The sequence below is a fragment of the Poecilia latipinna genome, unplaced genomic scaffold (assembly GCF_001443285.1).
Source record: "Poecilia latipinna isolate Pla-1442-1.1 unplaced genomic scaffold, P_latipinna-1.0 Scaffold958, whole genome shotgun sequence".
NCBI lineage: Eukaryota > Metazoa > Chordata > Actinopteri > Cyprinodontiformes > Poeciliidae > Poecilia > Poecilia latipinna.
In genome coordinates this window covers 51,733-74,047 of record NW_015113574.1, presented here as the reverse complement: position 1 = coordinate 74,047, position 22,315 = coordinate 51,733, and the positions used below count along the sequence as shown (strand labels likewise).

General features: G+C 40.3%; 1 protein-coding gene and 1 long non-coding RNA gene across 5 annotated transcripts in view; one reads left to right on the top strand and one right to left on the bottom strand.

Moving 5' to 3' along the window:
- tnk2b (tyrosine kinase, non-receptor, 2b) overlaps positions 1-22,315 on the bottom strand; it is a 58,973-nt gene that overhangs the window by 23,575 nt on the left and 13,083 nt on the right. For 2 of the 4 annotated variants that reach the window (XM_015049738.1, XM_015049739.1), the window contains exon 1: positions 11,917-12,667. The exons of 1 other annotated variant lie outside the window; for it this stretch is intronic. In XM_015049738.1, coding sequence (XP_014905224.1) covers positions 11,917-11,997 — 81 coding nt within the window. In that variant the 5' untranslated portion in view covers positions 11,998-12,667. Of the gene's footprint in view, positions 1-3,027; positions 3,431-11,916; positions 12,668-22,315 lie in introns of those variants that run through there. One more of the 4 variants, XM_015049736.1, reaches the window with a different exon arrangement.
- Positions 12,819-19,850, top strand: LOC106958040 (uncharacterized). Its single transcript, XR_001427081.1, has 3 exons — positions 12,819-16,405; positions 19,110-19,175; positions 19,299-19,850. It is a non-coding gene; the product is annotated as an uncharacterized LOC106958040 (long non-coding RNA).

Below are 22,315 nucleotides of genomic sequence, written 5' to 3'. Positions count from 1 at the left end.
TTAAGGACAGTAGCACCAAGGTGATCCCAACTGTCGTCAACGTGACAGTCGAGCAGAAAGCACATTTAAATTACAGCGGAGGAAGAACTATACCTGTTCAGGAGATTTCTCCCAGTCCCAAAGACGAGTAAACGCCAAAGTGCCACGAATACTGCAGCAGGAAATAACAGAGACACTTCCTGTCCTGGCGAAGGCAAGGTCACAAAGTCCAGACAGAAATGTCAGATGGGGTCGCAGCTTCCTCTATGCCGTTTCAAATACGCTTACTTAAAGGTTGGCCCCCCATTGTTTAATGACTGGTGACCGAAGGAGCCAAACGTCAGTGTGGCTCACACGCACAAGCACACACACTGACCTACAGAAAATATGGGGCCAAACATTAAAAAAAATGTTTAAATATTCCTAAAGTACAAAATGCACTCATGTCCATCTGTTCCTTTTGCACTCGGTGAACATCAGCTGGGCATCTGCATGTTTTAGAAAGTACAAATTAAGACTTTTTAAGACTATTTTAATGTTACCTTGAATAAAATTTAAGATTGAAAAACTAAATATAAAGGAAGGCTGGGGAATTCTGCTGTTTTACAATCAAGGATAACATAAACAGTGAAATTTCTGGGATCTGCTAATGGCACTTGGCAGTGACATTATGCTTCTCACACCGGATAAGAATTTCAACAGCCTTAACCCCTGTAATGCTAAGTTAATTTAATTTTTTCCTCCCACAGAATGCGCCTAACCTTGTATGGTTAGCCATTGTCTAACCAACTTGTGATACATTCCTACTTTCCTTACCCATGATATGACACCAAAACGCTAGGTAGGTAAGCTAAGGTTGTATTAGCAGCTAGTTAGCGGAAGTTTCAACAACTTTGAGTCACACAACGCAATGAAAATAAAAATTATTTTCATAAATTTAAGGTATTTTAATGCCTCAATTTTAGATAAAGGAATTTCTGACTTTTTAATTTGCATACCTATACATATTCTTGAACACCCATAAAAGTTGGTTAGATAACTTCCTTTTGAAAGCTCCAGGACTGACTACAGCTCCAGTCAACTGAAAGCACCTACAGCCAGACGGTGCTTGGACAAACCCCTGGCTGACCCCGCTACATTTTAAGGACAGCATTGCTTTGGTAAGGAACACCACCGTCAGTAGTTCCACTGATACGGCTGATCCGAGTACACCTCTGCGGTGCAGCTTCCATGGCAGTCGACATGTGGGTGTTATTTCTCTGGACGGTGCCAAAGACGCAGACTGGCTTCCTCCTGGGCCTCGACTTCATGACAGTGTCATATGTGAGGAATGAGGGGGCAAATTAAAGGTGCAAAAGCATTTCCGTGTCAGATGGTTATTTCTACATCAACTAATTAGGTAAATAAATATAAATAAATATATATTAACCAATGCCAATACCTTGGATAAGACCAGGATACAGCTCAAGGCTTTTTTTTTTATGATTAGTGGGGGGTGCACTGATTGGAGTTCTTTGGCCAATCACCAATCTTTAAAAAGCCTGACCTGCCAATTCCGACAACTCAAAAGTTGCTAGAGGGGTCTGAAATGTTGCTAAATATGGTGACAAAGTTATTAAGTTGGCAACAGTGCGGTGACTACTGCTAACCGCACATCTTAACAGTGTGTGCGCGGGGGAAAGCGGCTGATATTGAAACTTTTGTGGAGGTAAGAGGAGATCGTTCAACTGATCGTCAATCATCCAAAATTAAGAAAATTGGTGCCGATTAGTATTTGAATCTCCATGTGACCCGTCATGAATTTTATGATGGATTTTATGGTCAGCTGCACCTCCAGTAAACAATAACCAAATTTTGTCCTGCATATATTCAAAAATTGAAGCTAACTATTTGCATTTATGGCTTGTAAAGCTATAATCTAAGTTTTGCAAGCCACTTTATTTTGTTGATCAAATAATTTTTGGCTTACCCAAATAAAGTCTTTTTCAAAACCGAGTAATTGTTAGTGAAGATGTTAACATTTATATCAGCTACATACCTCAATTGGTGACTGGTTTTTACCAGCAACACTTTTCAGTGTGGATGTTCTTGCTGGATGAAGAAGCATCCAGTCAATTTTCAGGTGTTTAAAATTTTATGGAAAAAAAAAAAAAAGGACCGAGAGATGAGGAGCTAAACCTAAACATCATCGACAACATGTTTCCATCTTTACTGATGTAGACTTATTATAGTACCAAATGAAGTGTTGGATTTCATCTTCAAAAATCTGGTCAGTATTTGGGAAAAAATCCCTAACAGCACACTATGAAGATGGTGTACATCCACGAAAGAGTTTATAATTATTTAGAGATAAGTCAGAATAAAAATAAATAGCATTTTTCCTTTGAGAAGAAAGAGAAAATTGAGCTGTTCTTTTTTGTTTGAGGTTGTGTTTAATTTAAATAAAACAAAGGAATAATCTTTAGGTGTTTATAATTTTCCAATGAAAAAGAAAATGTTTTGGTAGACGAGAGTATGACAGCAGGATTGCAATGTTCCGACCCAAAGGCGTGACTTTTAGCAGGACCCTGAGAAACAAAACTCTGATCAGAAGTCCAGGACTGAGGGTACTTTAATAGCTTTGTTTTTCTACCTCTAAAAAGCAACAAGAGATGGTGAGAACTGTTGGAGAGAAGGACATTTTTATCCCAGACCTTTTTGCAAACACTACAAAAGGCAACGCTTAGGACCAAAAAGGAAGTATGAAGGAAGGATGAGAAAGAGGAATGTGGGAATTTGGAAGCAGCAAAGCAACATGATTTCTGGCTCAATTCATTCCTCATAGTGGTGGTGAATTAACACACACACAGACACACATGCACAGAAATCTCTTGGCCCAGACTAGGTTCTGCTGTAACATCCTGCTGCTGCAACAACAAGTCTCCCAGAGGAGAGCCCCTTTCACATCTTCCTGACTTCATCATACCACAACCATGATTCATGATTCACAGCTCCAGCACATGACCCAGCTCCGTAGCTACAACCGGCCGCGCCGCGGCGGACACTTACACGGTACAGATGGAAGCGTGCCACGAAGGGGAAGGCTTTTTTCAGCTTGTCGATGCGCCGCATTGCCAAACTGCTTCTTCTGGATCAGAGTGGAAAATTAAAGTGCGAGTTGATTCAAATAGCTGTCCTGTAGGCTGTTAATAAAGCCTCAGTTTGGAGTGACAGAAGATGCGCGGACAGTCTTTGGATGCGAACCTGAAGCTCTCATCCGGTGAGCGGGAAGCAAAACGTCCAGCGACTCGGTGACATTCCATGGCAGGACAAGTTCCCACGTAAAGCCTCTACAGCCTCATCGCAGGGTCAAGAAGGCTATTAAATGCAGCACTCATGCATACAAAACAGAAAGATTAAAAAAAAGTCTGATTATATGAGGAAAGACTGATGGATGGGTCAGCCTCGTCCTGCGTGTACAGACGGCAATGAGCCAGTTATTTAAACTTGCAGAACTTCACAAATAAGACACGCCTCCTTCCTCCAGTCCTTCCTCCATCCCCACCCCGACTCTCAGCTTTGCATATGCAACAACCCGTATGTTTGCTTTTCTGTCCCTCCGACGCGCATGGAACTAAAAATAGGAACGACTTCTCCCCGATTTGACTCCTCTGCAATCGGAGAGGCAGCGCAGGCGTTCCAGGGAGGAGAGCCGCTTAAATTTCCCAAAATGTCTTTCGCCTTTAGTTAAACTGCACGTGTTTGCACGTTCTTTTCCCACCTTCTTTCTGAAACTCTACTCTCCGCCCCACTGTCCCCCGCCTCCCTCTCGCCTCACGACGTCCTGCAAGCATGGAGTTGGTCCATGCAGAGTGGAGTGGAGCAGAACAGGACAGGGCTGTGCGTGGTGCAGAGGACAGAGGCTTCATGGTGTTCGGCTCAGCGCAGCATTTGATCCAGGGCCAAGGGGTCACATTCAACCACAGGGTTGGGGGAAAGTGGGATGGGGGAGACGGCTTCCTGTGATGCAACAGCTCCAAACACAAAAGGATGCACACACACACAGGGAGAATGCACAGGCATGATGCTTCGCATAAGTATCCATAATCCTTGAACCTTTCCAGGTTTTGTCGCCTTACAAGCAGAATTTTGTGGCGATGTTAATGATTTAACGAGACACTTTTGTATTTTCATTCAGCCCCCTCTTCTCTGAAACCATGAAAAAAAAATTCCAATGTTAGAAGTTATCTTCAGAAATCAGATAATTAGCGACTACAGTCCATCTGTTGGCCCCAGAGGTTTGTTAGAGAGCAAATGGCATCAAGAAAACCATCAATGTGGTTACAATTAAGGCTGAAGGATGCAACAATTTTTCTCCTCGCTTTTCTAAAGATGTACGTTACAAACAGAAAATAATTTCACAAGGTGGCTTTTATTTCAGCCATCCCTCTGCAAATTGTATGATTGAGTACCAGGACCAGGCTACAAGAATTTTTGGTTAATTATGAAAATATAGTCAGAAATTTAGCAGAAAAAGGACACCATCATATTAAAAAAAAAACATCTTAAAATGAGAAAAATTGTTTTAGTACGAAAAAAAGCATTGGTCACCACCCTGAATACACCATGCCGACAGTGAAACATGGTGGTGACAGAATCATGCTGTGGATAGTCTTGTCTTAGAGTCAAATAAAGGGAAATCCTGGAAGAAGATTGTTAGAAGCTGAAAATTTTTTTTTTTTTTTTTTTTTTAGAAAACAGCAGAAATTTCAGTTTATAGATGTGAAAAACTAGTAAAGCCATGCAGCTATACGTGAATGAATGGAAAGGTGTTTCTCTAAAGTTTTGAATTGGGGTGAGAGTGGGAAGAAAATGCACTCCACACTTTTCAAATTGTTATCAGTAAACCATCTGAACATGCATGCATTGTTTTCCCTCTGCTTCACCATTACCCAGAATTGTCAATCATTGGCGTGGGCATTTATTGTGTCGTTTATCATTTATCGTTCTAAATTTCTTATAAGAATTTAGATTTATCTATGTTGGGAAAAATTCCAATTTTTCATGCTTTAAACAAAATAAAACTGTATGCACTGTCAGGATTTTAAGTTTTACTAGTTTCCACACTATGTTCAGTGACAGTTTCATTGCATATCGATACATTCAATGATTAATTGATGCATCTGTATCTTTACATGTTATCAAAACAGATCTAGAAATTTTCTCATAAGACCCACAGTCTGCTTCCCAGCTCTGCTTCGGTGACGTTTGCTGTATTTTAGGAAATTCCTCGCCCTTCTCTTCCCCCGTTTCATAAATCCCTCCCCTTCCTCCCTCCAGAGGCTCCGGCCAAACTGTTGTGTTTTCTTCTTTATTTGGTGCTGCCTTCAATTTCCTGCCTATAATCCCCCCAAAAATCTTATCTCTCTTCCACCACTCTGCTGAATGTAAACACAGCCCCGTACCAAAAACACTTTTCAGCATTTCATCCAACATTTACTTCGTTTTCATGTGTGCTGTAAAGTAGGACACTCAAAAACAGGTATCTTACTTCAATTGGCGCCGAGTACCTTTTGGTTTGTTTGGTTTTTAGTGTCCATTTCCAAAGAAGCAAGTTATTTAGTAGTTTTTCAACAAAATAAAGCAACTGTGAGAAAACTATTAAAATCAACTAAACTTTTGTGACTCAGACTTCACAGTTGCAATTGTTTATCGAGGAAGAACACCCTAGTGAGCCTCACGACATGAAGTTTAATGACATAATGTTTGCTTTGGAACAGTTATGTAACGGACTTTAATGTGAACCAGATGATAGAGAGTATGCCACATTCCTTAAAAACCCACATCTGGACGAGAGGCCTGTAACAGATTCGTCACCTGAAACATGTCGAAGAAAAGGTTGGAGTGTTCAGGTGTTCTTCCTATGAAATGTTCAGCATCTACAGGAAAAAAAATCCAGCAGGGAAGTGTTTTTAGTTTTTTTGTTTTTTTGGGGGGGGTGGGGAAAGGTCAAAGTGTATGTGCAAAGGTTCATCTGCAACCAAAAGAAATAAAAAGTGAGAAAGGATGGATGAGAAGATTTCCATGGTGACCATCAGATGAGATGGTAAAAAATACAACTGGCTACCTGTTCTGTAAATGAATCAAAACTATAAACATCTCGTTAAAAAGACGTTCGATGGCCTGTCTTATGAGTATATAACGCTACGGATAAAAGATCTAATCATTGGATTTGGAAATGTAGAATTCTACATTTCTATTTCTATCAGAAACTTGCACTTTTATGACTAAGTTCTTAAGAGGATAGACAACTTAAAATCTTAAAACCCTGAAGAAGTTTCATCGATCCTCACAGATCGATCAAACAGATAACCGTCAGCTGTTTTATTGAATAGTTGCAGCTTGAAATCAATAGGAGTCTAATTGCCAACCAACTTTCTCCTCACTGAGCAAATCAAAGCACTTTATACTTTACAGTATGCAGTGAGAGTAGCTCTAACAAAATGCCACAAGGTGGCAGCAGACCACTGACTGGAGCTGGTGGTGAAATCTTTATAATTCTGTATTCTGAGCGTCTGCTGGTCAGTCATTACACCACTGAAATGACAGCAGGCGGTTTATGTTTTTCACATGCTCTGTACAATAAATCCACCGCTGTTGAACATAAGAAACCACGTTGAACAGCTGAGCAGTAAAAATCAACAGAAAGAGGACATCTCAAGCTCATTGATAAAAGCAATGCTGAACGACAGGAAAGTCAAAAGGAGTGTCTCTCCCAGCGTCTCTTGGTACTGAGACAGTACCGAGAGACGGATGATGCATCGGCATCAACATCGGTATCGGCCAGTCCCAGACAATTCAACATATTGGTATCAGTCTGATCAATAAAACCGAGCAGATATCAGCAACTGATATTTTTTGCCAACGTTTCTGTTTTGACGGTTTAGTCAAGTGACTTTTGTTTGTTCATATGACAGTATCATGGATCAGCTTGATGATGCAAACAAACGATGCAAGAACACAAAAAAATTGGAAATTATTTCAAAACCCAAAGGACAATGCAGAAGTTTCCATAAAGAGAGTGCTTGAGGATTTCACTGTGCCAAGTTTAGTGACTGAGAAACAATTGCGTTCTTCAGCGCAAGGGAAGGTAGAATAAAAATGGAAAAGTGCATCATTAACTATAAAAAGCAGACTTATGCAAAGATATGCAACCAAAGACCTCCAATAAGACCAACAAGCCGATTCCAATGAAACATTATGAGTAAACACAAGGTTGAAGTGGGACAAAGGTCAACCAAGGGGTACAGTGTTTTTCAAAAGCATTTAAACCGTTCGAAGCTCTCCATGCTTTGCCATAATACAGCCAGATCCCTCAAAAAGTGTTACATTAAGATTTTATGTGACAGAAAGAAATCTAAGGTGGAAGGAAATCAAATCCAAAAAGGATGGGGTTGCACATCTATTTACCCCCAGTTTCTTTTAATACCCCTAAAATAATTAATGTACAGCCAATTACACACAGCAAATGTTGGAGAAGTTGCTCTGGTCGAAAAAGGCAGAAGTTTTTGACCCATGTAGTGAATGAACTCCACTTTAAAAGACATCTTCACCCCTAAACATGGAGGTGTTGTGCTAAGGGGACGCGTGTTTTCAGCTCGACCCAGGAAGTTGGTTGAAGTTGGGAAGATGAAAGTAGCCAAAGACCAGATGACACTGGACACTTAGAGGTTGTGATGGACTTGAGACGAGAGGAGAGGTTCACTTTCGATCAGGAGAAGGCAAACTATACAAGCAGAGCCACAATGGAACAGTTTAGAACAAAACATGTTCCTGAATCTAATAGAGATGAAATCTCTTACCTTGAAATCTCCCCATTTAATCTAAGGTTGACCTATTATGAAAAGAATTGTCAAAAATGTAGGTCTCCAGATCTGAAAAGTATGAACCGCCGAGTATGAACCACTGCATTCATGTCCAGCTGCTTCCATCTGGCCTTTATTACCTTCTCTACTCCCTCAACCAGCAGCAGGAGTCCCTCGGCTGTACAAATTGAACACAATAAAAGCACATTAATGTTATAAATATCAAACTATAACTCTGTAGATCATTAAAGTAGAAGCTTCTCTGCTAAAAGATTCTACCAAATTAAAAGAGCGGTACGGAGTCGACCTTTTTTGCAACACGCAATCCCATTTAGCTCGTCTCCGTAACGTGATGCTCATTGTAGTTGGTTTGAGGCATGAAAAGGCATGCGCTTCCAGGGAGCCACCATGACGTACGGTGTTGGGAGCTAAGCCACCTTGGAGTTTATCTTGGAATCTTTTGGCAGCAAAATGAGTTTTGTGGTTTAGTTCACAGGTGCCAAAAAGCTGCCAGAGCTGAGTGATGGCAGTAATAATCCCTCTTACAACTGTACAAGCAAAACAACTACACACCCTCACACACAGGATTTCACTGCATGCACAGACAGACTGATATGCGTCACTGCTGACCTCACAGATAGTACGCACATCTGACAAGGCCTGGCTTTCCCTTCGCCGTCCCCCGACGGTTCGTCGTCTGTAGCGCGAAAACACGAGGAGGCGTGATGTCTGGGTAGTTCTGGGAAGGATAGGAGCTCTGCATATGAACAGGCCCCCATGGAATATATGTCTACTCAAAAATTGTTTTGAGTAGTAACCATAACGTAATAACCATAAATCCCAACCACAATAACAACCCTCCCAATGATGTCCCCCTAATCCTGCAAATGCACCCCAATCCTCAACTATTCTTTGTTTGATCCCAGTAAAGCTGGTTTAGAGGGTGGAGGAGGGCGCTGGTGCAAAACGCCATAGAAGAATTATGACTGAGGTGCAAACAGTGCAGCACGAAGCAAAAACTCAAAAATATGTCTTCCTTCCTGTACCTAAAAACACATCAGTCTTAAAATCTCTCTGGCTTAAACACGGTTGCGATCTGCGGGAACGACCTGTTTGTTTTGCTTTAAGCCGTTCTCAGACTCACTGAGAAAATGGCTGCTGACCTGAATCGGACAATGCTTCGCTTTCAGCCCTGAGCTCCAATTTACAATCGGCAAATCCAGCATGCACAATTTCCACCAGGTTAAACTGACAACACAACGTAAATGTGAAGATGGCTATCAATACAGACTTGATAATTTGTGAAAATAACGATAAAAAGTAATTAAGATTTTTTAGATAACTGCATGTCTGTGACTGCGTGGGACAGCATTTGTCTTAAAAAATAACTGTACACAATAACTGCATTTAACCATATTTTTGAATTTACTAATATTTATTATGTTCTTGTGGAACAAACTAGAGAAAATGGGAAAAAATATAATTCCTGATCATTCTGTCAGGTGTGTGTTTGTATTTACCATCTATAACTGAAATTTAACATAACAATAAATCAAAGTTCTTCTAAGAAACGATAAATGATACGATAAATGCCCACCATTAGGAGAAAGAATTTAAAACAAAATATGTTGAGATATTTCTGCAGGTTACTTTAGAGTATGAGGCTTCAGCAGCGTATAAAAAGGCTGAAGAGCAAATGTTCAGGATGCTTTTTTTTTGTCCTTTTTGAATCTTTCATTAACTTTCCATACTGGCATACACAACATGTTTTGCTGTATGTGTGGATTCTCTCCAATTTCCTCAGTCCACAAACATCATCTTTAGCTTTCCAGCTTCTCAACATTTTACCACTTTCCCATAGGTGTGAGTTTATTAAAGTCGTTTTTCCTCTTTGCATTACTTAAAATAAAATAAAGTAGCAAAATTATTAAGGTTAATGTTTAAAAATTACTCAGCAATGTGCAGTGCATATTAAATAGCAAATAGCTGGAATCATTAACTAGCTGATATATTGTTGTACTTTGATTTGTAAGATGGCAAAGACACATTATACGTCTGGAAAACAACAAAATCTAGCTTGTGTTTCATTTTGCTTAAATCTCCATGTAAAAATTCAATATTATATTAAATAAACATACCAAACATATCTCAGGACCAGTCAGAATAATTGCTGCCTTCCCGTTTTAAATTAAAGCATTTCCACCATGTTGGGCTTGTTAAAACTGTTTTTGTATAAATACTGAGACCACATGAAAGCGTTCCTGTCTGATACCGGTGCACGCCTATATGCAAGTCCCTTTTATTCAGCATGTAGCTGCTGCAGCTGCAGAAGGCGATCCGATTGAGCCTGCAGCGACGAGGACAGCTGCAGCGTACAGCGGCTCAACTCCACTGAAGTGGAGTACACACAGGGAACATTCAGCTCATTTACACTCATCCAGAAAACGACATGTTCAGCTCCGTTTCTGTGCTCCTTTGTTCAGAGCGGGGATTGTGTTAAAGGCAAAGGAGTGGTCAAAAAGGGGCAGTGTGTGCTTGGAAACAAGTAGAAAACCAATAGGATCAATATCATTATATTCAATAAAAAAAAAAACAAACGATGTTGTAGCTCATGTTATAGTAGATGCTGATGCCATTTATTCATCCACACACAAACGTGTCGTTTACCATTTATTGTGATCAATTTCTTATGAGAATTTTGATTCATCGTTGTCATTATAAGTTACAATTAATTTCTTTAAAAAAAATAAAATAAATCTATTTGTATTGCTGGGATTGTTAGTTTTACCGTTTTCTCCTGTGTTTGTTCAATGAGATCATCAATAAGTTAGTTTTTCAAGAGCAGTATTTGTGTTTGTGAGGCTGTGATTGCTGAGAGTACAGTCACAGCTACTTACCTAAAAAGTAGTAATACTTCTTATTCCTTTAATTGTCATCATAATAGTATCACAAAAATTTTGATGAAACTTTTAATGTCTGTATTGCCCATCCCTAAATTACACACACTCACAAATTCCTCAGAGTTCTTGGGTCGTTTTGGTCCATTTTATAAATACAACAGCGAGCAATGAATGTATAAAATACATCTATGGTCTATAGTCAGAGTTTAAGAAAGGAAGGAAGGAATGATGGATTTACAGATGAATGAACAAAAACATGGACCTGAAAGAATGAAAAACCGATGTAGTGGATGGGCTGACTGATGGATGGACGACCAAACGGAAGAACAACTATTCTGCCCAGGGTCTCCAACTCCAGTCCTCAAGAGCCAACAGCCTCCAGCTTTTAAAAGATTCAACACACTTGAATGACTTGTTCAAAGGTCTCTGCATGACCGAAGTACTGAGGCCATTTGATCGTTTATTGGTTTCCATTTGCATCTGCAGGACTGGAGTCAGATACTCCTGTACTAAACAATGTGAAAGAAAATACACCTTGACAAAAAAGCTTCACATTCCATGAAGCTCAAGAATTGCACAAACTCCAAAACCAAAGAACAGTCAGCACATTTGGAGAATATGTGGGAAGGTATAAAACGTCACTATTTCGCCTTTTCACTGAGTTCAATCTGCAGAACATCATCAATGAGCTCATGGTCCCACTTTCAACAGCTCAGCGGTCAGCATACACTGGGCCCAGCCCTGGGTGGGGTTGCGGAGTGCACACTAGTGGACTAAAGATGACAATGACAACCAGGGTAATAAAAACATTAACTTGTTACTCATGAATCTACAAGTTGTAATCAATTATTGCAGCGTGAAAAAGATCCAGGAGTTTACACTAACAACAATGGCTGCCCTAGTCAGCTGTGACGAAGGGAGGGGTGATGCTACTGGATTATTTTTAAAAAAACACCTCATTTACAAAAGGAACCAAGTGTAGACGCTAGAATCACATGAAACTCCCTCATGAACAAACACCAAAATAGCACAAATGCCTGTTCTCACTGCTGCCGAGGTGGATTTTCAAAAACAACACAAAGTCAAAGTCAACTCTATATAACTTCAGGTCAAATTTCACCAAAAACATGTTTCAAACTTATTGAAATTTGTATTTGTCACCGTCACAGATGAGGCAGACGTGAGAGGTTTACCTCTTCATCATCACTGGGCAAGCTCTGGTAGTCTGACTCTGCCGTCTCCTGCAGCCTCTGGTACTCTGCCGTCTCTCCCATCGCTGGGACCGCGAGTCCTCAAAGACCTCAAATAGCAACCGCTCTAGTCAGCAAGCAACCCACGCACTCGGCCCGGTCAGTCGGCTTGCATCAAGATTCATGCTGTCACTGCTGTCACTGGGAAGGACAAGCACAGCACAGCGTACACAGCATTATTCCAGATCGCTTGGCACAATCACAGTATGACTTCTATCTGAACTACGCTCGCTGCTAAATCCCGGCCGCTTGCGATGCCAACGTGATTCCCTCTGACATTTGGGCTGAGTCAGCGTTTGTCGTGGAAAAGAAAAAAAAATGGGCTGGACAATGAAAACCTCAGTTTCAGACGTTTGCAACAGGGCGTCCTTCGCTGACCAACCCAGCAGAGTGGAGAGTGCAGGTGCAGATTGCTGAAGGAATGTGTTCCTCTGGAAAACGGTGGCAACGTTCCACGTAAGAAGACGACTAAAGTGTCAGTTTTTTGCAGAATTCAAGAAGGCACTCAAGAACGGATCCTTTTTGCATTCTGTAGCTTTTAAGAATTCACAGGAAATTCCTCTTCAGGAATTGAAAAAGTCCTTTTTTGTTGCAGCTTTTCCCGATGCAGTCTAGGTGTGGCACAGAGTCCAGCGGATTTCTACTCTCATCCGACCCGTCAGACCTTCAAACCGTCTCCACGGCGCTCAGCTCTTCTGACACCGTCTCTCTCCGTATCTAATGCCTTCTGCCGTCATGCTGACGCATGCTCTTTAGATCCAGCGGTACTCCCACTGTCTCTCTCTCTCCCTCTCTTTCTCTCTACCGCGTTATTATTCCCTGCCACAGGCAATCGCCACGGTCAGCTTCCCGCCTTTTTCTCATTGACGGCACAAATCTCACGCCGACGATGCAGGACCATCTCCCTCCAAAAGCTGCTTTTAGAATCTCACACCTGTATTTTCTTTGTACATCTCTGAGCATGCCAGGATTCTGATCTGGCAGCTGAGCTCTGAAGATGACACCCGGAGGTCTGGTGGGGATTTCTGACACAGCTTTGCCCTAAATGGACCAACTAATTGCACAGTCGATGGCTAATCCCTCGCCATTGTTGTTGTTGTTTTCCCCTCCTCTCCTCTGTTCATTCCCCCAGCCTCTAACCTGCTTTCCACACCCGTCCACTTTTTTTCTTTTTTTTTTTCCATTTCAGCTTTAGCTCAATGATTTGGTGAGTGGCCGCCTCCTCTATTACCGTGGCAACATCAACCAATCCCTGCCACCTCCCTGCTCTGGTGTCCTGCGGTCACAGTGGTCCGGTCGGCGGTGGTCCTCGCAGAGGGAGCCAATGAGGGTGAGGCAGGGAAGAAGACAAGAGGGGAGGAGAGAGAGATGCAAGTGTATGTGTATGTGTGTGGGAAAGGGGGTCCTAATGAGGAGAGTTAATCTTCCCTCAGAGGGAGAAAAACATGGCCATGCGGCTTTGTGTGTGTACTTGTGTGCACACAAGTACACATACAGAGAGGGTATCCAGGCCATCTGGATCCTCACTAAGCGGACATCTGGATGGCGGAGAAAACAGCATGAAAGAACAATGTGCACGTGTAACCCCGCCTGCTGGTCTTCACAGAGATGTGTCATTGAGTTGCACTGCTGCAGTTAGGAAAACCCTGAGCGTATACAGGTAAATTTATTGAAAGAGAAGATCTATAGAGTTGGTGCAAAGGAAATAAGCAAACACTCCTCTGTGTGCTCCAACCTTATGCAATGTTTTAGTGAAATAATAAAAAAAAATAGAAGACAATTTCCTTTATTCCTTCATAAATTGACTTAAATTAAAAAGTAAGAATTCTCTTAAAATGTTTATTGGAACCCATTATTGGGATCTACATAAAAGGTAAAAATTTCAAGGCAAGTCATGGATATTTCCCCTCTCAGTCCAAGTTTTCCTTTATCCGTTCCCAATTCCTGTTCCAAACAATGTTTGTTTGTTTCCCTACTTCCTCAATTCTTCTCCCCTACAAGACTAAACAATACTCAAGTTTTCCCCTTCTTCCTCATATACTAAGTGTTACGGCCGAATCTGCTCTTCTGAGGCTAGAAGTCACAAAAATACAAATTAACTGTCAGACAAAGATATTCACACCTACACATGGGAAGACAAGCATTCATGTGCAAAACTGAAAGCACAGTCTCAATTGTTGGTTCTTAAGCATATAGATAAGATAAAAATTATCTGAATGATCTTTCTAAGTTCGAGGTTCGAAAATTACATCTCAAATACAAAACTTGAGATGTACCTGATTGAATACACACTCTAAGTGTGTACACACTTTATTAAATAATCATCAGTGTAAATACCTCTATGAAAAGTGGAAGTATTTGTAGTTTGCTGCTCTGGAGAATGCAATGTCAACCATATAAAAGGAATTGCTGCTTGCCATCATTTTCAGAAAGGTTATAAAAATATTTCCAAGTAACTTAAACGTCATCATTCTGCAGTGAAGAAAAAATCTTACCAGGAATAAAGAGTGTAGGAGGAGTGGACTTCTGAGTAAATTTGCCCAATTAAGACAAAGAGACGTTTAGACATTCAAGACCTCAATCACAGACTCGACAACTCTCAGCACGTCAAGTAGAATTTTTTTTCCATTAAAAGCTTTTCTTATGTAAATTTGTCTCCATCAAAAGAATTTAATTTCTAAAACCACGTTTCCCAAATTCTGCTTCAGAAACCTGGAAAACCACTTGGGGGGGGGGGGGGGGGCCCACAAAAAATTGGGGGCCCCCTCTAGCTCTCAACCTTTGACCCTACCAGATCAAACTTTTGCCAGGGGAGGCTGAAAGCAAGCCTGTTAAAACATGTAAACGCCTTCTCTCGCTCCATGATGGAGTGCTGCGAGAAGCCCACCAGACAGGCTGTGGGTGTAATAACACACCGTTACCAGCCCAAATATCACAAGATGTCTAAATCCCCACCGACAAATGGCCGCTCAGAGTCCCAGAAGCCCCGAGTCCTGGGGCTTCCTGTCTCTTTATGGCTGTAAGTGGGTAGACCTCAAGCTCTGGGGGCAGAGGTAAGCTGTTATCCAGAAGCTGGGGGGAGGATGAGGGGTGTCTGCTGATGTGAACTTTGTAAGGTGGAAATTCAATCAGGGTTATAAATTAAGTTGAGTAAGATAACATTTTGTATCAAATAGAAATACACAAAAGACTATTTAACTTTCATGAGAAAATATATTTTCATAATGCCCCTTTAAAAAGGTTTTCAAAATCCTTGTTATGAAGAGACGGACCTTCTGAAATCCTTCAACTATAAAATGTAAATCGGCTTTTGATGAAACCAACAATGACAGGAAAACCGAAATTTAAACCTGTCAAATAATTATTGTAAAAAAAAAAAAAAAAAAAAAAGTTTGCCACAAACTACAACTCATAGCTACCTTGGCAACTAAGGACCCTTAAAGACTCGTAAAGAAATTGACTGGTGACTAATCATGAATGTACGATCGTTTAAAGAAAAAAACATTTCTTTCTGATCAGTGAATGCCCCAACAACTAAGCTCCAAGAAGTTAATTTGGCAAGACTCAGTGTGGACGCCAACCTGCATCCACTTTAGCTATTTTTAGTATCAATAAGCTGTTCAAAAAAAAGAAGTCCCATAAGGTAAAAGAAGATTCTAAAATAAAATAACCCCTTTTACTTCACAGGCATGGCATCGATGGTCCTTTAAGACAGTGTTTCCCAACCCTGGTCCTCAAGGCACACTGCCCTGCATGTTTTAGAAATTTCCCTGCTTTAATGCACCTCATTCAGCTGATTGCAGTTTAGTAAATGCCTCCTAATTGAAATCACCTATGCTGAAGCAAGGAAATACCTAAAACATGCAGGGCAGTGTGCCTTGAAGACCAGGGTTGGGAAACACTGCTTTAAGACCTTTAAGTGGTGAGATTTCAGTGAAAAACAGGAAGTTGAATAAAAATTTCTCAATGGTAGAAGGGTTAATGGCACAATTACCTTACAAAAATAAGATATTGGATTTGAATCCCAGCCTTGGATTTTTCCGTATGAGCCATGTGAGTGTGTTGGGGTTTTAGGGAGGGCTTCTCAGTGGGTAGTACGGCTTCCTTCCTCTGTCTAAAAACAAGAGTTAATGGCTTAATGGGAGTGTGTGTACATTGTTGTTTCTCTGTGTTTCCCCGAGATGAATCGGCAACCTGTACAGGGTGTACTCCGCCTCTAGGCTGACAACCGCTGCAGATGGGCACCAATTTTTCACCAGGATCTTGTCCTGATGATGGGAGAATCCAACCACTGTGCAAAGTCTGGACTTTGCACAGAGGGCAGTCCTCAGATTATAGGACTGCCCTCCATGGCTTGTACAGCAGACACTAGGCATAATGGGTTCATCACTTCATCTGCAACACTTTTTACCCCGATGTGCTCTTCAAGAAGGTAAATATGGATTCAGACTACTTGACTTTCTTTAATTGCTCCAGTGTCAAATCTTTATGCTGCCTTGCAATTTCTAGCCTTTTTCTCCGGTTAGCCTCACTGATTAGGGGTTTTCTTGTGTCTAAACAGCTGTTCAGTCCCAAGCCCTCCAGTTTCCTCTGCATTGTGTGTGGAAATGCTCTTATTTTTACTATTGAACACAGCCAGGAGTTCAACTGTTGTTTTTCTTCAACTTGATGTTAAACTTTTAAGTGTTTGCAGATTGTTACAGACTTTCCTTCCGGTTTTCAATAATCAGTTGGACAATCAAATGTTTTCTCCATCTGAGGTTTAAGAAGCGTCAAATTACTGACATCTCTAACATCTTTCCGCAAACGTGGGACTTTGTCGTTTAAAAAATAAGACGCTAATCGGTGCACTCGTTAGGGTTAAACAACTTGTTGCCCGCTGAACGGTGATCAATCGCCCAACAGTAATTATCCAATAGGATGCTTGCAGATATCCGTTTAATAAATGTAGTACTATGCCAAAATACGTTGCCATACAGATTTAGCTAAATAACACTTAAGGTGGAACTGCTTACATACCTGTTTCTGCACAGAGACCAGACGAAGATTCGGTATGATATGCTCTGGCTCCAGGATCTAAAGCATTGCACTGACACAGAGGCAAGGATTCTTATAGACATGGTAGTAACACCCTCCCACGGCTCCACAACTGTTCCCAGATGTTACATGGCAACATGTTCCTATGAAGCAGTCAATGTGAACCATAGGCGCGCTACAGTTGTACTGAGGTCAGCGTTTCTGGGAAACTACTGACGTAGCAGTGACGTCATATCCCACTAAGGAAGCTGCGTGAGGCAAGAGTTGGGTCAGTGTGGATTGCCAAGCAGTAGCGCTTCATCTTCCTTGGAATCTCTGGATTTCATTCTCAGCTGTACTGGATCGGTCCATATGGATCAATTAAATCCATATTTTCTAAATCCTCTGTATTAAGGCAATCACTAAAGAGTTTCCATATGAAGTTGCTGCCACATCCGCAAAAGTTATGCATAGATATTTCTTGAGTATTTGGGAATTATTACAGGAAGATTCTGTTAAGCTGTGAGGACAGATGAGAACAGGTGTTCACATCTGGTTGAGACTCAGAACCAGAACTGTGTGATTAACATACCAGTTATGGGAGTAATGCAAAGCAGACTGTCACAATGAAGTGTATACCAACTCCAACAAACTAACCGTTACACATTTGAAACAAGGATAAATATGATAGTAAATAACAGAGACCTGCCTAAGTCAAGGCCTCCTCTTGGCTATGGGGTGCAATAAACATCTGCTCAGACCGCACCACATTAAATTGTTATCCTCATTAAAGCTGAGGTCACCAGACAGACAAACAAAAAAGGATCTATTCTAATCCTGAATTAAGCCCTGGAAAAAAAATGTGAACCTGAGGTGTTCACTACAAAGGTACTGCAATTTCTGTGTAGACATAGTATGACTGTCACGGCAACAGTTCCACTTTCAACATTTTCACAGCCTCTTATGATTAATGTTAACCGTCTTCGTGTTTCTGCTATTTATAGGGTACCACAAGTCTAACATAATGATATCGACTTTATTTGGTCGGGCCATCTGCTGTGGTAGCCAGCCAGTTGGTTTCCACGCCAGGACTGGTCATGTTTTTCCTGACCAGAAATATTTCTCCTTTTTTTTCCCCCCCAAGAGAGGGAAAAGAGTAATCATTTGATAATGCCAAGTATGCTAACCGTGCTACTCGGTAACATGTGGTGCTTCAGGCTGTTTACAATGTCTGATCATTGTATTTTTTTTTTAAATAGTGGTAAAACTAAACTTTTAATAATATATAGATATAATGAATCACTGGCCACATGAATTGTTAAACATGGTATGCAGACTCAAAAAGGAGTAAATTGCTGAAAGAACATACCTATAATTAATTAAGCTAAAGTTGTGCAAAACTATATTTGCATTCAAGTAAAAAAAAAATTCTAACAGTTTTGTCCATTATTAATCAGTTAATCCAAAAACATAAACAGGTTAGCACTACAGCGTTTTGATGTTAAGTTAAGCAGAATAGAAGAATAGTTTGATGAGTGCTTTGCTACAAATGACAAAATTTGCAAAGCAATGTCATGTTATTGCGATTTAGGCTATGTTTATATCATTTTTTTTCCAAAGTAATGGAATTATTTGTCATATTTAATTGTATTTCTAATATTGTATAAAACGGGCTTGAATGAAATTTCTGCAGAATGTGCCAGTTTTTTGGGTTTTTTAGATCAGATTCATTGATTGTCAGAAATAATCACCTAAAAACCTCTGATCGGTGTGTCTCTATTCTCTCTTTATATCTCTCATACGGAGCAGCATTCTGTGTCTTTAATAAAGCCTGAATTGAGCTGAATCCAACATTAAGGGGGGTTAAGGTTTAGTGAAAAGTTTGAAATGATAAAAAAAAAGAAATATGGCATCAGCAAGCTCTAAAAAATAATTCCATCATAACCACTAGGCTGACCTTCAGAGATGGTTTAAACTTAATGCCAGCCAGGGGTCAGGGTTGGGGTCAGACAGTGGTAGGCACAGAGTCAGACCTGCTAATAACTCCCCATCTACTCTGTGTCTCAAACCAACTTAGAAACTATTATCCACCACAAATCCTCTCTCATTTCCTTTCACAGAAAGATTGCCACATAAGCCAAATGAGGGCGGTGCAGGCACGCTTTGCAAATCCTCTGTGGACAGAGGTGAGGGTCAGAAACTAAGGGACAACACATCAGAGAGCGTGTGTGTTTGTGTGTATGTAAAAGGGCGTAGGAGACGAGTACACATTCACACCATCTAATCCTAGTCTCATGTTGACTTTCTAGGAAACATGGAAGGGGCACGTGATCGCACATGGCGCTGGCACACTCCGAACCACGCAGGCTAAACAGGTGGGGTTTAAGAAAAAGCCATACAGGGTGTAGGAACATTCACAGGATTAAAGTGGAAATTAAACTGGACAGACCCCTCTCTGCCCCCCTGTCACACTCCCCGTTTCTTAATCTGTGTTTTTGTGACCTGCACACACAAAGACTGAGTATGTATGCAAGTGATCCAAAGTTAAAGTCGGGGGGTTTGAATGAGTGCATGCAGTGGCATTGGAGGGACGACAACCATAAACTACTCCACATTTTACACCTTCAGCGCACACCAGACACCCGACCCTGCTGTCTGGAAACCAGGTCATGCCACAAGTCCGGCCTTCAGTTTGTGCACCATGTAATGTAATAAATGTGTTATATGAAAAGAAAAAAAATATGCTTTGATATTAATACAGTAATACTTGTTTTAAAAATGAGATAAGGCAAATGCAGTCAAAAAATTGGTCCAGAACATTTTGTTTAAGAAATACAAAGTCAGAGTCTGACCATAGTGGGGAAGATGATCGAAAAACTCTTCCTGGGAAGTAGCTGTGCTTACATTACAAATGTGCGCAAAACTCTGTCGATATTCCGTCAATGTTGGAAAAAATATATATATATATTTCACAATTGCTGTGTTTCCATTAAATAAGAAACGCAATAAAAATCACATGTGAATAAGTTGTTAAAAAAAATATGAGGAGCCATGATCCTCCTACCAATTTCTGTCGTCGTCTTTGACGTTTCCACCAGTAGTAACATGCAGTTGTCGAACAAGTGACTTATGATTCGAAAAAAAAAGCACTTCCATTGCAGTTTTGCGAAATAATTTTGATAAAACCTAAAAACTTCCTCATCATAAGGCAAAAACCTTTTATCAAAAAACATCCCTTATTATATATATATTTTTTTTTATTAATGCATTCCCATTAGGAGAATGAAAATGGCATTCTCTTAAATTCAAATTTGTGCAATTTTATGGTGAATGGAAGCACAGCTATTGACCCAATATGAAAGTTTTAGCCTCTATAAAAATGCTTTGTGGAGTAGCAACATGTGAGCTGGCCAGAGCGCGTGCAAAAATGAATGGAAATAAATACACCCAACACAGGAAGATCACCTGGTGAAAGGTAGATGACCAAAAACATACAGCTGGAGCTTCAATGGATTAGTTTGGTTTAACCATTTTTCAAAGAAAAAAAAAAACATAATTTTCTATTGTATATGTGCAAAAATTGTGAAGACATTCTTTAAAAAAAAAAAAAAAGATAGAAACAACTTTTTGGGGGTCTTTTTTTGGGCAGCACCACCAAGGGGAGGCGCTGCCCACACTCTGAAAAGCCCTTGTTTGAGGAGTATGATGAATAGCGCTGCAGCTTAGGCCAAAGCAGTCCATCTGGCAGGTGGGTCAGAAAACGTGAGCTTGTTGGAAGGTAAAATAAGCTCATGAGATAAAGTAGCACCATCTCGATGAACATGCAAACTTCATACAAATGAATTTAACTGAAACTGTGCTTCCTGTCCTGGTGTAATTACTTTTTCCAGCCACATGGGGGCAGTCTAAGAGCACAAAGGAGCAGAAAAATTTGAAGCCTTCAAAAGCAGCTGTAAATAAAATCATTTACATTTGCATCTGAAATGCATGATTGCATTCCAGACGCAATCACGCATCTGAAATGTGTTATTTATGAAACAAACTGAAAAAACTACAAGAAAAACAGGAAGAAGAGAATAAAAATAGCTCATTCCAAAGAAGACTGTGGAAGACAAATTAGAAACTCATAAAACTATTTTTTGTAGAGCTGAAGAAATGTAGCTGAGAGGGAAAGAACTGCAGAAAATTTCCCAAAAGTAAACCAAGTTAGGTGTTAATGATCTTATCTTGCACTGATGTCAAGTCTATTTTCAGAAAAGGCTCCCTGAGGACCAATGGCAATGTGCCATTTCAAACAATTTTCCAATGAAAATTTTTTTCTTTTTTTTAAATCCAGTATCTAGAATCTCTAAGCATGTGTGCAATTTTAACCTCTTAACACTTTCTTAACCCAAACATTATTAGAGTTTCTGTTTTACTGGAGCTGCATGAAGTGAACACAGGAGACGGTCAGCGTGCTGTCAGTTTGTGCAGACCCGCCAAAATAATGGTGTCATCATCCTCTACTCTGTGTGTGTGTGTGTGTGTGTGTGTGTGTGTGTGTGTGTGTGTGTGTGTGTGTGTGTGTGTGTGTAGTCAATGTGTAAACTGCTCTTCCGGTCCAAGAGAGTGCAGATGAGATAAAAGCAATCACACAGGTTATGTCCTGAGGCGCTGACTGCATGCAGTAGAGCTGCTGAACACATTGTGTTGGAAACAAAATGGCGGTATTAAATTGTGCAATACTGCAAACGCAAAGGGCTGCATTTGGAAATGTTGCATTATAATCTTACAGTATATTATTATTATTACTACTGTTGGTTTTGTTAATCTTATTTTTCATACATTTTTGGAACTTTTTTTGTATAAACCTACATATCAGGAAAATAAAGGTTATTTCTGTTCTATTTCTATTCAGTCATTTTTGTCTTTACGGGAGTAAAATTCTGTTCCTTCTGCCTTTATTCTGAAGGGCTGTGGTACATCCTGGAATATCCTTTTAAAGGAAAACTAAAATAGCAAAATGTTTCTTTACAGAATGTTTTCTCTTAAAGCTGTAGCATGTAACTTTTATTAAAAAAATGATTTTTGCTGTTGCTGTCTGAGGAAATGGACCGCTCGTGGTCAAAAACAGCCTATCAGAGCCAGGGGGAGGGTCTTACTGCTGCCAATCAACCTCGTGAAAGCGCCATGCCATCATGACAGTTTCAATAAGTATGTAAAAAATATATATATATATATATATATATATTTTTTTTTTTTTTTTTTTTTTTTTTTTAAAAAAATTTACCCACTCCACTTTTAAAACCACCCCCCTCCCCCAAACCCTCTTTTCCCAAAAACCGGA